General features: G+C 35.7%; 1 protein-coding gene across 1 annotated transcript in view; it reads right to left on the reverse strand.

The window, feature by feature from the left end:
- ZMYND8 (zinc finger, MYND-type containing 8) overlaps positions 1 to 15,223 on the reverse strand; it is a 64,925-nt gene that overhangs the window by 24,441 nt on the left and 25,261 nt on the right. Inside the window, exons 3-10 of the mRNA XM_009326729.1 lie at positions 12,349 to 12,497; positions 7,536 to 7,754; positions 6,548 to 6,661; positions 4,707 to 4,799; positions 3,454 to 3,541; positions 2,763 to 2,818; positions 1,576 to 1,653; positions 549 to 664 (exon numbers count right to left, since the gene is read on the reverse strand). Of these exons, the coding sequence (XP_009325004.1) occupies positions 549 to 664; positions 1,576 to 1,653; positions 2,763 to 2,818; positions 3,454 to 3,541; positions 4,707 to 4,799; positions 6,548 to 6,661; positions 7,536 to 7,754; positions 12,349 to 12,497 (913 nt within the window). The remainder of the gene's footprint in view (positions 1 to 548; positions 665 to 1,575; positions 1,654 to 2,762; positions 2,819 to 3,453; positions 3,542 to 4,706; positions 4,800 to 6,547; positions 6,662 to 7,535; positions 7,755 to 12,348; positions 12,498 to 15,223) is intronic.

The raw sequence follows: 15,223 nt of genomic DNA on the forward strand, positions 1-15,223 counted from the left end.
CTTAATTATTTCATGGCCCTATACAGTTTTTTATACAGTACATGTTTTTACATCTATATAGATTTATATTTTCAATTAATGACAAATCAACTCGTATCCATCATGGCTTTCTTTTGTGCAGAGAGTTCATTCACAAGTACAGAAAACTTAACTCCTTTCAGAGCAAAACTGGCATTTTCGACACCGATTATATTTACTATATTTTTTCTATATTTTTTAAATCTACAATTGTGTGTTTATTCCCATAGTGTTTAGACAACATAAACAACTTCATTGGCCTCTTCCACCTTTAAGAACTACAGTTCTCTGCAGCACAAAACCAAACACAGGAATTAACTTGCATACTCACTGAGATTATGTATGTATTAATCTTACAAACACGACTTACATTACACAGACATCATGTAAGAAACTAAGACTGCATATGCTACGGTATTATGTAGTTTATTAGGGTCAAGGTTCAAAAGGATCCAAAAACTCTAAGAGCACAAAATTACAACAAGAATTTTGTAAGTACAGCCAAAGACATCCTTTCGTTAAATTCCCACCTGTCGTGTTGGCCAAAGAAACGGGCATCAACTTGCCCATCTTTATCCCTCAGTGCTTTAGCAGGCCAGAATGGAAAGCCTTTGAGTTTAGCCCAGACCAAAGGGTGGGGATTGCTCTAGAGGAAGAGGCAAAATACACAGTAAGAAAATACAAGCAGTATTACCTTCAAATCGGATAAACAACATGTTGTGGGGTTTTTTTTTTAATTGTATGTATTCCTTACAGTCAATAAAGATCCAACATGCACAAGGCACTTGCCAAATACAAGATTCCATTTTACTATATACTTGATAGATACATAATAAATCCTGAGAGGACAATAAAATTAAAAAAAAAAAAAAACCCAAAACAAAAAAAAACCAAACCATAAAACCTTAAGTATCTCAATTAAACACACCGTAATCACACTTTTTTTATTCATTTATTTTTGATTAGTCCTCTCCAAATATGTAGCATAACGTAAGTTAAGCTAGGGCCAATCTTCCAAATTCCCTAATTTTGACAGAAGTCCAAGACAGAACTTGATGGATTATACACTTCTACTTAAGAATCTTAAGGAGTCTTCTCAAGTTTGGTGCAGCATTAAACAAAAACAGACAACCTATTAATAGGTCATGAAAGAAAAATCAAGTCTAAATTCTCAGATCCACACCTGCAGAAAGACATTCACATTTCAGAAATCTTACCCTGAGTGCAAGTACCACATGCAAGCACAGATGACCCAGGAGCAGGTATCTTATATTTGAGGACAGAGAAGTTGCTAACTGGTTGCTGACACCCTTTACAGTTATTTCTGACTGAACCAATCCTTTTGTAAAAGCATGCAACCTTACAGCTAAACATCTTGAGACAGTCTGACTCCACAAAGAGCATGATGCGCAAGCACAAGCTACTTGGTGAACTACAGCAGCTTTCCTTGACTCAGTAACCAACACAGGTTTAAAACAATGGGGGGATAACAAGCAACCATCAAATAAGAACTGCTAGTTTAATGTGTTAGCTAGACTACCATAATCCTTAACTTACACAAGGCTCACAAAACCAATTTTCTCGTTTTTGGCAAGCAGCTAAATAACATTCCGGACATACTTCAATTTCATTCATCTGAAAGGAAAAAGCAAACAGTTATTGAATAGCTTAAACAGAGTCCAAAGTGTGATCAGTATTATGTTAGCCTGTCTAGTTTGCTAGCATCATTTTTCCACAGATTTGTGGTCATAAATCAATATTTACTTGCTGTGAAATCAACACTGTTTTGACAGACACCCATCTTTGTCTACTCCTGTAACGTATGCATTCCAGTTAATAAATCACATTTTTACATCGCTCTTCAGATTGTATGCTACTGTCATTTACTCCAGTCAAAAAAAACCAAACCATCCTTTGTTTGATGTTGTATTTATTTCAGTGATAAAGAATTATTTATCATAATTTCTTCCAATGGCAAAAATATAACCTCAGCTGGGCATTTAATTTCATAATTTATGCAGAACCAAAAATAAAATATTTTACTCCTTATGCTCATATTAGATAAACTAGTTAAGATATCAGGCTCAGGTTATACATGTATTTTGTTCTATTAAGAATTGATAAATTCTCAGAATTCAGGTGAATCATGGATATCGCTGTGTCAACCCGGGGATGGAGAAAGCAATTCTATAAATACAAAGGGTCAGATCATCAGGTAATTTCTATCAATGAAATCAATATTGTTCAAATACAGTACATTTAGAATAGCAAGTTTTTGTAATACTAAACATTATGGATTGCCACTGAAATAAAATCAGTGCAAATGATCAGTTAAGAATGCATGCAGTCATTTTTGCATTTATTCAGAGGAATTCCATATTGTCACAGCAAAAGAACCACCAAAAACGCATCTATGAATCATAAGATGTGGGTCTCTTTTTCCAACTCCAAACATTCATTTAGAAGATATGTGTCTTTGCGCAGAATCCATATGTCCACTTTCTTCTCTTCCCTCCCCCCTGCAAGTCTTAATTATAGATAGTGAATATCCTAATGGAAGACACATTAGCAATGCCCTTGTCAAAAATCATTCTGTAGGCCATGGATATGCATATCTAAACATAAGAAAGCCTACAAAAATTATAGTTACACAATACACACATTAGAAAACACATTATTTCACTCATGAATACATGAAAGGGAACACTTTAAAAATACAGAACAATTAATTGGTGCACACATACCTCATGCTCACAGATTTTGATGATGACTTTTGCTGTTTGTGTCAATTTGTGATTTCCTGAGGAAACAATAAAATGCTTAACCAAGAAAATTGTTATGCTAGAATTATGATAAAATCACCAGGTTTTAGTTTTAAAAGTTAACATTAAAGACAAAAGAGAACATCTAAAGAGACAATGTAAAAAAAACAGGTATGTATAAACCGCATGCTTGCAAAAGCACAAGGTAGGCACTTTTCTTTTCAATATAACATTGTAACAATCTTTAAATGTTCCTTTCTGAAGCCTATTGCAGCCTGCCCACCCCTGATACACTCCTTCAGTGAGGGACATGCTGTATCACCTCCTCAGTTAAGTCTCCCATAAAGTGCTGCACAATGCAAAACGCTAAAGCAACTTGGGGGTTGGAACAAGATGATCTTTAAGGTCCCTTCCAACCCAAACCATTCTATGATTCTAACTTATTTGAAATTTTTTTAAGGTGGAATAAGCAAGTGACAGCACAGGCTGTATTTGGTCCTACAGTTTTACGTATGCCTGTTACTAAAAAAAAAATTCTGTCGTGTTTAGGCACTGTGGTCATTAACAGGAAGATGCTTTCAGCATTTGCCAACTAGAAGTCTACAAATTGCTCTATGACTTTAACTATTTCAAAGTTTCATATTTGAGGACATAAGTACATATTAATACTTACCCCCATTGTAAATAATGCAGTTGTGCAAAATCCATTTGGCATCAGCCAAAAATGCTTCAGTGCAACCGTACATTTTCTTCTTAACATTCTGTAAAGAAAAAATTAAGAATGAATCAGGAAACAGAAATGAGTGAAGTGACAGCTTCTTCTTGAACACTGTTTCCTATCAGTCCTACCATTAATAAAACTGACTACTTATTTACTGTAAGACTTATGATTCTAAATATTTAAGAATCTCTCAAATTCAGGGTCTTTTGACTGCCCTGAAAATGTATAAACTGTCTAAATTAACTCTAAATAATGAATTATTTAGATCAGCAACTTTAACATTTCCAAAAAAAGTGTTCATTTCCTGAAACAGTGTTCCATTCGATGACTCTTCAGAAAACTGAGTCCTTGATTTCTTCTACTGACATATTATCGCTCCACAGCATTTTTATTTTTTAATTTTTACAAGACCCAGAAAAATATTATTGGTCATAGTATATAAGACAGTATGTTTGATATTTCAGTCTACCCACTGGGTAAAGTAATTTGATGAGATAAAATCAGTCACACGGATTTGTTACACTTTTATACATAAAGACATCAACCTCCATTGTAAGGACATGGAGAATGAAAACTTGCTGTCCCTTCACCAGGTCATAGCAGAACAAAACTCTGCAATGCTTCACTCTTCATTAAGCAGTGGAGAATGGAGAACTTCTTCACGATTTGAAACTTTTAAATTATTATTGAACTGAGAATAAAAGTCCCATTATCCACCTCTTGACTGTTTCTTTTTTCTTCCACACCTCAGGTGCAGAGGAGATTACAGTATTTGTGGAATGATCAGTAAAACGAGTCTGGAATGACCCCTGGATATACACTCAAATGGTCCCAAATTAACAGACCAGTTATCCATTAATAGCTTACAAACATGATGATCAAATTCAAACTCTGGTTAATGAAGTCTCCCCACAGGATCATTCCTGGAATCAGATGAATTTATACAGGAGGAAGTCATCAGTGTAAGCTTGTCTTTTTCACACTGTTTTTCCTGAGCATTTGTTACTGGTTCAGATAAAACGGTGGACTTGGTCAGTTGGCATATGATTGTTTTTAAGCTGTAACTGAACTGGCATTTATAGTAACCAAAAAAAAGCATCAAAATAATTTCAAGCAACCTCTCTCCCCCTCCCATCAAACACTCCAGAAATCTTAATGATAGCAATCAAACTCAAGGAAATTTCCTCCCTTAGCTTTATACAAACCTTCTCTAATGTACAAAGGTCCATTGGATGAAAGATATATTCTGCATAATCTGGGTGTTGATCCAGTGAAACTGGCTTTTGAAATGGCTCTGTCTGTTAGGGGAAGAAAAAGAAAAAAAATCACACTGCTTATTAATACTGAACAGTTTCATCAATGACACAATACTCACACTTTTTCTAATACTACTTCCAACTGTGATGTCAGAGAAAATTCTTTAAAGGTAATTATAAAATTTTGTGAAGTAATAAGGCAAAAGAACAACTAAAAGATCTCATTTAACTGATTTTTCATATGCTGGAAGTAATGAATTGCAAAAGTTAGGGGTTTTGTAAAATGTACTGTTACTATTTACAGTAGGGTTATTTTGTGAGGAGTATCAGATGAGGCTCAACAGATTTTAGCAGAATAAAGACACTAAATTTCCAATTTGCTAGACTCACAAATACTTCTTTTTTCAGACTCTCATTAGATTCATAGCTTTCAAAACAACGGTGCCTTGGTAATGCAAACACATTCAAACTTTTTTCAGTGGGACTCTACATTTTATCTGCTAATGAGGAGGGACTGCAATTCTTCAAACACAACCAATCAAAGTACTCAGGTACCAAAACAATAGGTTATTAGTAAAATGCATAAAAGGGCAAAATATCTCAATAGCATTCATTAAACGTTAGCTTTCTAACCACATTTTCAAAACACTTTGTGAATTCAATATAAACACTGACACTGTGCTTCTGAAAAGCAGCACTTAAAGCTTCTAACGGCTCCATCTAATAGGATAGTATTTACCACTCCAGAGTAAAACGATTCCAAGAGCCAAAATCTTTCAGTACTTAAGAGTAACCTTCCCAGAAATTGTCACTATTGTCCTGCTAAAATACTTATCATAGAGAGATCAGAGTTACAGAGAGCCTGTATTTCTGCATATCTGGTGTTCCAAACATATTTTACTATAACAACGCAGGCACAGAGACACTCTCCCTGCTCCTCTAACTTATGTACGGGAACAAGAAGGCAACAGAAGTTAAGACAACCCTTGGTAATTTATCACATTGTATTTGATTTACTGTTTTCTTCACACATATGAAAACGAGGCAACTCTTGCATAGTGAAAAACAACTGACCAGAATTGCCAAAACTTCAAAGCAAGAATGAGTGACTGGAATAGCTGAAACTTTGAGGCATGGTGGTTTTGAGAAGTGAGTCTAAGACAGACATGGAGATAGGTACAAGTTGGAGGAAAACCAGTTTTACCTCCATGATAAAAAAATCATAGAACAGCAGCCTCATATTGCATGCAAGTTAATGGCACAGGTTTTCACCACACTGAGGAAAATTTCTTCAGTGTTTTAGAAGTATATGATACAACTAACTTTTGTGGTAAGAACAATTTCTACTAACAGATAGAAGCTAAGTTTTCAACAGGTATAATAAATACTGTAACAGTGTCTATGCCTAAGGTTCCTGCCCATATAACTGTATTGGTAAGAGATCATGTCTCCTCATTCCCCCTGTATCTCAGAGCCAGCACTGTCCACTTTTGGTGAGTAAGAAACCACTGCATCCCACTGGAAAGCCACATTATATTTTCACTACACCTACTGAAACTAAGTCCAGAAGTTACATCAAGAAACTACATTTTAAATGCACTCCAAAACAGTATATACAGCCTAAACTAATCTGTCTGTACTAGAGAGATGGCAGACAGCACAGAAGGTGTCATGTACAATCTGATAAAATAAGCCAGATTCATAATCCACAAAAGGAAGCAAAACCCAGGATTATGACAAACATATGATCCAAGCATTTAAAAAAAAAAAAAAAAAAAGGTCTTCCTTACCCCTGGCTGTTTCATTTTCTGTAGTGCAAACTTCAGTAAATATGATAGCTGTTCAATGGTGAGCATTGTCATAGCTTTACTCTGTGTTTCTATGCATTCTGCGACTGTGATTTTCTAAAAGTTAAGATTAAAAAATATTTTGTCAGCAAACATTTCTAGGTAAATTCGTCTCCACTGAAACATTCTAGCATTCAAATGGAAGATAATAACTATCTTATAAGAAACAAAACATTTCTGATGACACAGTATAAGTACTTCAGATGCTTGTTTTACTTGGTTTTTGTTCCAGGTATGTTAATCAGGGGGGAAAAAAAAAAAGAAAAGGGAAAAGACCAGAAAATTACTCATCGTCTTCAAGATCAAGCAAAGTGAATGTGTGAATACACAAAATTCCCAAATACAATGCAGGTTCACAGCAATGTGAACGAGTGAGAAGGTCACCTGTGCTCTAATACAGTAAGTGATTAAGATAAAACATGCGATAAACCGATTTGCTTTCATTAACGATACTTTGATGCTAAGTATTCTCTCCCCAGGAATCATTGGAAAGGAATGATTAAATTCTTCCTCAGCCCTGCAGAAAAGAATAGTAATAAAATACCCACTTGTTTATGTAGACCCTACAGTGCAATTTTTTTCTGCACTGCTGCAGAGCTGATCAGCCCACTAGAAGAAGCACAAGTTAAACTAGTCAAAACTGCAGAATGTTTTCAGAATTAGAGGTGCTTGATGAAGAGATCACTCTTTGAAATGGTGCCTTCTCTAGAGATGGAAACACAAAGTTGAAGACTTGCGGTAAGAAGGCAAACACAATCCACGTACACACACAGAAAAAGTGGTGAAGCAGCAATGGATGCCTCCTGTACGAATTTTTCTGGTACCTTTACCAAGAGGCAATGTAGGAATAAACCAGAAACATTTCAGAACGCAAAAAAGCTGCTTATATCTCACATACAAGAAAGAAATCCACTCCTTACATCAAACTAACCTCACATTCTGGGCAAAACCAATCCCCCTCTGGTTCCGCTGTCAGTTTCAGACACTTAGCATGATAAACCCGAGGACAGAGTTCACAGCAGAGGACTTGGCCTTCCCGATGACAAACCCAGCAATAGAAATCATTCCGTCCATCCTGTGGTACAACATCAACAGGGTCTGTGGTGAGTGGCTGCTTCATATAGTAAAACGGACCATGTCTTAGTTCTGACTGAAATGTAGGCAAGAAAAACAGGTTTGGTTTCAAAACAAATTTGCATTTTTTCAAATAATAATATTCATAATATATAAGCAAACAGCAGTTTACAAGTTTGATTAACATCTATGCAAGCACAGTATCCTATTCATTGCACAAAATCTTTCATAAAGAGGTTTACTTCTTAGTCAGATGTCAAACGCCAGTTTACACTCAAGACTGAAAATATATTTTTGTGGCAAGTGAGGGCATTGAGTGCAAGACATGCAACCCAACAAAAGCCAGTAAACACTTTTATCTTCAAGAAAGAAGTTTTCCTATAGAAGCTATTAGGTCCTCTAAACTCAGAATTCAATGGGGCTGTTCAAGCTAAATACTGAGATATTTAGTGGTGGCTAAACTTGGGACAGATGAAGAAGTTAGTCCTGAAACAAGAGGTTGAACACCACGCAAATCTGTCTTAGGTTGCAGTAGTTCACAACTTTGTACAATGAAGCAAGCCAGTGCCGATTCTGACTAATAAGGCAAACTGTAGAGTAGGATGACAAAGGAGCAAATTCACATCCTGAACAGCCACCTCTGCTACAGCAGCGGGAACACTGGGAGAGATTTAATCCACCATTTAAATGCATATCAGAACTTAAGACTCACAATGTCCACTGGTTTGCCTGCACTAGAAAATAGTGTTAACTTTGTAAACCGCATGAAGTCTTCCACTTGAGCCCCAGAGAGCTCAAAGATGACACAGCTGATGCCAAAACACAAGACGTGAAGAGCCTGGGCTGGCTAAAATGGGTCCCCAGATACCTAAAGTTTGTTAGATCAGCTTTGAAGAGCTGCTGACATTTATTGGAAAACTACATTCTATTTATTAATGACAAAGGAACTTAAGTTTTCTGTTTGGTATTAATTATAGGGGTGATTTACTGAGGAGGGCATGGAAGGAAACAATCTTGAGTTTTAGGCAGTTTATTTACTGTGATTTTTTTTGTTTGATGTAAAACCATTTGCTCATGACATTACTTGTAACTATCCAAATGCTTGTAGTTTGCAGAACCATTTTGTTTGGTTCTCAGGTAATTTTGCATGCGTCCTACACCATTTACACATCTGCAAGTTCTTAGACCCTTGAGTTGTCTCATGCCCATGTGACTCATAGAACAGTGCAAGCATATGCATGTTCCATACCTTTCCAGCATCCTGTACAAAATTAGCCACACAGGGCATAAATTAATGTCACCAGAAACCACCAGCATGCCAGCTTGGACCGTGATATTTCTAGATTTCTAAAGTTACAAAGGACAAGGTCTAATTATTTGCATGAATAGAGGACCTTCAAGGTCAAATTGGATGACGCAGAAGTGACAACCCAGCTGAAGATGTTACATCTCAAAAGATACACCAGAAGAGATATCATCTGTAATTATCTAACACTGTATAATATTTTAGGCAAAGAAAGGATGTTACCCGCAAACGTTCCCAAAGCATTCTGCTACCTAAAATTTCACTCAAATTTCTATCAGGTTTGGTGTTTTTCATTTCCTATTCTACAGATGATACAGCTACTAAAAAGATACTTTGTTCCCACCACGGAAATGGGCAAAGTGTAATTTTCTATACTTTCTCTGTATATATATTTAATCATGTAACATGACAAGACTTTCAGAAGGAAGGTTCTATGAGATCCTGTGGAATAAGAGGGACAGCATAAGGCTTTAACTACATTTCAAATGTATTACTGCTACAATCATTCACACAGATACAAAGCCATAAGGAAACCCAGAGTGAAGAAGGGAAAGTTGCAATTTACAGTGCAGAAACATGTTTTGTTTGCAGCTACATGCACCACAGCTGTGAGACCAAAATCTCAATAACGTATACGTGGAGACGCAACTATGGGGCATTTCCTCAACTGCAGATAAAGGAAATTACCAGAAGAATTTAATACATATTGTGACTTTGAAGTGGGTATAAGCAGTATATCCACACTAACTTCCTAAGAATCAAAGATACTGCTTTAAGACAAATATAAAACCTATGAAAGAAACTATTCCACAGAAATGAGCTCATAACATCCAAACCAAAGTCCATTTTTGCTAGAGCATGAGAGGAATTAATTTTCTCTTCAAGGATGCTTATATCTTGTAGACATCTATCACCTTATTTTGTCTAAGCCAAGTTTAAGAACAACAACAACAACAAAAAAGGTTCTGAGAGTCAAAAAAGACCCAAACAACAAAACTGAAGGACTGAAAATTAATGATTCAACTGCAAAGGGCCTTTTCACTTGTTCTAATCAGAGTAAAATGTTTTAAGAGTTTAAATTTTAACAGTGATGAAAGAAAAGCTTTGTTTTCTCAACTGTTTCACAACTAGCCAATTTAAGCTCAAATAGGTGGTAGCTTGTTTTAAAGTCTATTAAAGTTATTAAGACCTGTAGAATGACATAGAAAACTGAAGAAAAAACAACAGTATTTTAGTGCTGTTTTGGGGAGAAAAAGATCACTATTTGTAGTCAGTTTAAATTAATATTGAAGCTAGTAGTAAAACAAGCTGACAACTTCAATTACATTATAACTGACCAATTAAGTGTCAGAAGTTCCTGATTTTTAACCTGTCTTAGCTACATTCTACAATTCCATAATTCTTTGCTTGTATTTCAACACTTTAAATACCTGTTGGCACCGTTCTGAAGATCTGTTACTGCATCCACAACATGTAATACAAAGCTTCATGCAACTATAACTTTAGTAACGGTATCTTGAAAATACCGAAATATTACAAAACACTTTGTAACGTAGAATATTAAGTTGGAGGTTTCCAGAGATGATGTCATACCTCAAAATGGATTTATCAGCCAATCAGAACCACAGCTATCAGCTACAATATACTTGAAACATAACCTGAGAGCAAAACAAGTAACTGCATGCTTAGCTCAGATCTGTTCAGCAGTAAAAGAATCTTTAACAACTCCTGCTACCACATAGAGCAGAGTTTTGCACCTACTTTAGAAATAACCATCTTCAGGCATGCCCATTTCAAATTTGACATGCAAGACAATATTAAATTAAAAACAACTTGTAAAAGCTAAACAAAACTAAATAGATGATATTTTCTTGCTAACTTGTAACAAATACAGCAAAATAAGCAAGTCTGAGTGCTTTTCTTCATTAGATATACAACTTAATTCTATCCTGTAATATTTCAGGTCTGAGATACCTGGAAAACAGAAAATGATTTACTGAGGGGAATGTATCAAGTTCAACAACCGCAATTGTGTTTTCACATATATTTTTAAATGCATGAATAAAAAGTGGAAATTAATACCCTAAGATTCAATTCCACTGTTTGTAAAATTATCTCTACGCTGCACAGTTAGAAGCTCAGACTTCAGTGGGGTGACATCTCCCTAGTAAACATCCAGGATGTAGAGGAATTTATACAGCCTGCAGTGAAGCTCAGCAAAAGCCAAACTGGCCACATTAAACTAGTGCAAGCATGCCTACACATGCTATTTCTAGACCTCCCAATTATCCTTAAATAAAATGCGCTTGACACTGTAAGACTGTTCTCTAGCAAGGCCTGATTTATTCAGTCTTTGTTTCAGGACAACTGCAGTGATTAGGAATTTCATTTTCTTTCTTGACCAGTGCAATTGTACGAGGATAATATCTAACGTGGATGCTGTTACACCAGGAGAAAGTGCTTTAAACACTCAGAACTTAATCCTGTGTTTATATGATCCTGGCAAAATATGACACATAAAAGCACTTTGAAAAATACACAGGCATGTCATTATTAAATTAGATGAGAAATAATTCTAGTAAGGCTAAAGACTGCTTTCATGTAATCTCTTCCAAGATGATGCACATGTTTTACAGCATTTGCTATTCAATACACTTCATATAATTCTTTCACTTGCATCATACAATGAATCAGAAATTGTCAAAGTCTTCTGGAGTCAAGTTCCTCTAAGAACTACAACAAATGCTATAAATTCATATTCAGAAGACGCTGAAAATAAGGTTTCAAGCATGAAGACTGAAAAGTACTATCAGTGTGACTGATTGATTTAACTAGTTTGGTAGGAGCGTACACTACCCAGCAATTTAAAGGAAGAGGAGGGAATCTGCAGAGTACCAAGGAAGGAGTTGGACTTTTGTTAATAATTGGCAGTAGGACTGAAAGCAGATGAAAGACTTCCACTGACATTGAGATCTTTCTTAATCTAGGGTATCATGCTCTTGAACGTTTCCTTTTAATGGTTTTAAGTAATAACAGCTATTATTGTTGTTGTTCCTATTCTTACTATATTCCTTCATAATCCTTTTGTTCAAAATTGCTCTTATTGGTTATACATCTTATTAGCATTATGAAATCAAAAACCAGGACACAGGTGGTCTTTCTCACACAGATGTAAAACAAAAATAAAAGAACACACAAATCCAGCTTATAATGCCAACTCCTACACCCACTGCATTCAAAAATGAATATCCACCTCTTAGAGTACAGAAACTCTCTTCCCGAAGAGGAGAGAGCTCCTGATCAGCTGTCTCTACGTCCTTCATTGTTTCATATTCTAGCATAACAAGACCATGACTTCTCTTACCTGCTCTTTATTATTACTGTTCAATAGACCAGGTTTCTTTTTCTTTTTTATAGGACTTGTTGATGCATCTTGTGGCGAGTGGCCATTAGAGGAATGTGGAGGGCTGGGAAACTTCCTTTTTTGTGCTGTGCGTTCGGCAGAGCCAGGATCTATAACAGATACAAACAATATGGTTGCAGAGTGCGTATCAATGAAAAACATTCAAACAAGGTTATGGTTTGTCATTCACACTCCTTCACTGAACAGAATAAAAACTCTCAATTGTCTTTCACCCAGTCACTGACAAACTGGAGGCACAGACTTGCTAAGCAATGCCACTGTTAAGTGAATTCTCAGTAATTTAGATTAACATTAAGTATTTTTTTCTTTTCCCACAGCATTTTGCCCATTTATCTCACCTCAAATTTTAGTATCTTTTGAAGTATAACAATTACATTCTGTAGTTTAGCAGAGTGCTATGCTAATTTATGTCACACACTTTAAAAGCAGAGATACAACATTAACATTCCTGACAGCTTCACTCATGTAATTTAGGAACATAAGCAACAGAAGTTAAAACATGGTAAGAGGAAAGTCAGACCTCATCACTTTTTTCTCATATTTAAATAAACTTACTGAAATATGTCAATAGAAAAAATGAAATTGTCCTATAGTCTGAAAATAAATATGCTACCTCAAATACTTAGTCATTTGTAGTACCTGCTAAATTGGATTGTAAAAAGATAAAACTAAGACAAGATTCCCAGTCAGGTAGTAACTTCTGACAGCAAGATAGACCAACAAACAGAAAGTGACATTAACTTTTCAGTGCCTCTCTCAGTCAGAGCTCTCACATTCAACCAAGCAAATTACAAGAGCAGTTTAATAAGTCACAGCTTCCATCTATGCCTAAAGTTACCATCCCAAGGAACAAAGCTGGCAGAAGGGAGCATGTGCCTGTGTCTTAGTTGCTCTAAGTCATGGATTGTCATCTTAGTGTAAACTCATCACACCAGCAACTTAAGCAGCCCTGGTGGCTCTGAACTGCATTTTATGAAACATGCAAAATTCTTTAAAAAATTAGAAGGAAATTGAGACATAGCTCTACCAAATGAATATCTATTATGATGATGATCATGTCTGCTTTGCTCCTCCAATTATGCTAAATTATTTGAATTCTTCAAAGATTTTTAATTCATCTTTTTTTTTACTTGGTCACTGTTTTGTTTTCATTAGAATATTCAGAAGGAATTATTTACAGCCTTAAAAGAGTTAACACACTTTAAAAAAAAGTCACTGACAAGCTCATCAGAAATATTGTACGTAAAAATAAAAGTGTTTGCAACTTCATTTTCTCAGAACAAAATTTAAAGGATTCCTAATGAATATGGAATGCTTAGCTCAATTACAAAGAACTTACTGCCATTTTTCAAAAGAAACAAGTACGCAATCAGCTGTAATAGACAATCATAGAACAGTGAAACAATCTTGACAAAACACAGGTGACAGTTCAAGAGAGTTGGTTTAACATGTTGAATTTTTCCTTAAGCTTTTAATGCATGCAACAAAACAAAATGATAGATAAAACCATAGGGGTCAGAAGTCATCAATATCATTAAAGAGAAACAACTGAACCCTCCCCAAAGTCATTCCCATATTTTCAGTCCCCTTCTCATATGTGCTAGTGCAAATGGTTTGTGGCTGCACACTAAAAAATTGAGGAATAAAACCTGTCTAAAAAAAAGTAATTTTTTTCTATGACCCCATTCACTGCACAGCCACACAAATGCTTGTAATGCACTCAGCGAAGCAGTTATACAGGATGGGAACATGTAGCAAGAAGGAGAAATGCTGCTTTTGGTACTAATGCCACCTTAAAGTTTTTTCTGCCAAACAACAGTTTTTAGCAGCTATTTGACAGAAGCCAGAGGCAATCAAACTGCTGGTTGCCTTGATCCTATATCCTTTCCCTCCTGGATCTGTATTCTTGCCTTCCAGGCCTCACTGGGTGACGGGCTGAGCTGTCTCAGGTTGCCAAGTCACCAAAACCTCACTGAAACACTTCACCTGAAGTCTCCAATGAACATCAGTGGTACCAGAACAACAACCAGTAACTGGATCAACTTATCAGAGCATGTCTATTGTCAACAGATTTAAATTAACTATAAAAAGGGCCACCAAAAAATACTGGAAGTTCCCCAAATAGAAAAATACTGAAAACCACAGCACTAGACCAGTTCACATAGACAGTAGACAAACACCTTTCTCACACAAATGCCTCCCAGTCTGACTTTTAACTATTTATTGAATGAGACAATTTTGTTGAGCTACAACATTCCTCTCAGGGAATGATTTTAAGACATTTAAGGAGTCTCTCACACAATATGGCCACTGACACTTTCTCATTAGACAGTCTTACAAGTGAGCTAGTAAAACACAGTTTAGCTTAAAACTGTGTTCAGAATAATGCCCTGCCAAATTGAAAAGTTACACTGAATCGCATTCAAAAGTAAGGTAGTTTGTCAAATGGCACAAATCTTAGAGGGTCTGTGGCACAATAAAGAACTGGATTAGATTTCTACATGATTTCTGTATTTTGTGCAAATGTGGAGGGGAAACAGTTAATAAGGAGAAATAAAAATTGGCTGCAATAATGATTTGCACAAATGGAGATAAGATTAACAACCTACGCACTTTTCTCTAAATAGAAAAAAAGCATTTGGAACAATAGTTGAGCATGAACTGACTATGAAAAAATGACTTTTTTCTGTTGTGCAAAAGGGCAAACGATACTGATGTAAAAATAGCAGTGACACATACGACGTAATCTTGATGTTAACCTTGGAATGCTTGCATATATGCTTAAGTTTATTGAAAATAATATATTATATAGTGG

This window comes from Pygoscelis adeliae, unplaced genomic scaffold, assembly GCF_000699105.1.
Source record: "Pygoscelis adeliae isolate BGI_AS28 unplaced genomic scaffold, ASM69910v1 Scaffold286, whole genome shotgun sequence".
NCBI classification, from domain to species: Eukaryota; Metazoa; Chordata; class Aves; order Sphenisciformes; family Spheniscidae; genus Pygoscelis; species Pygoscelis adeliae.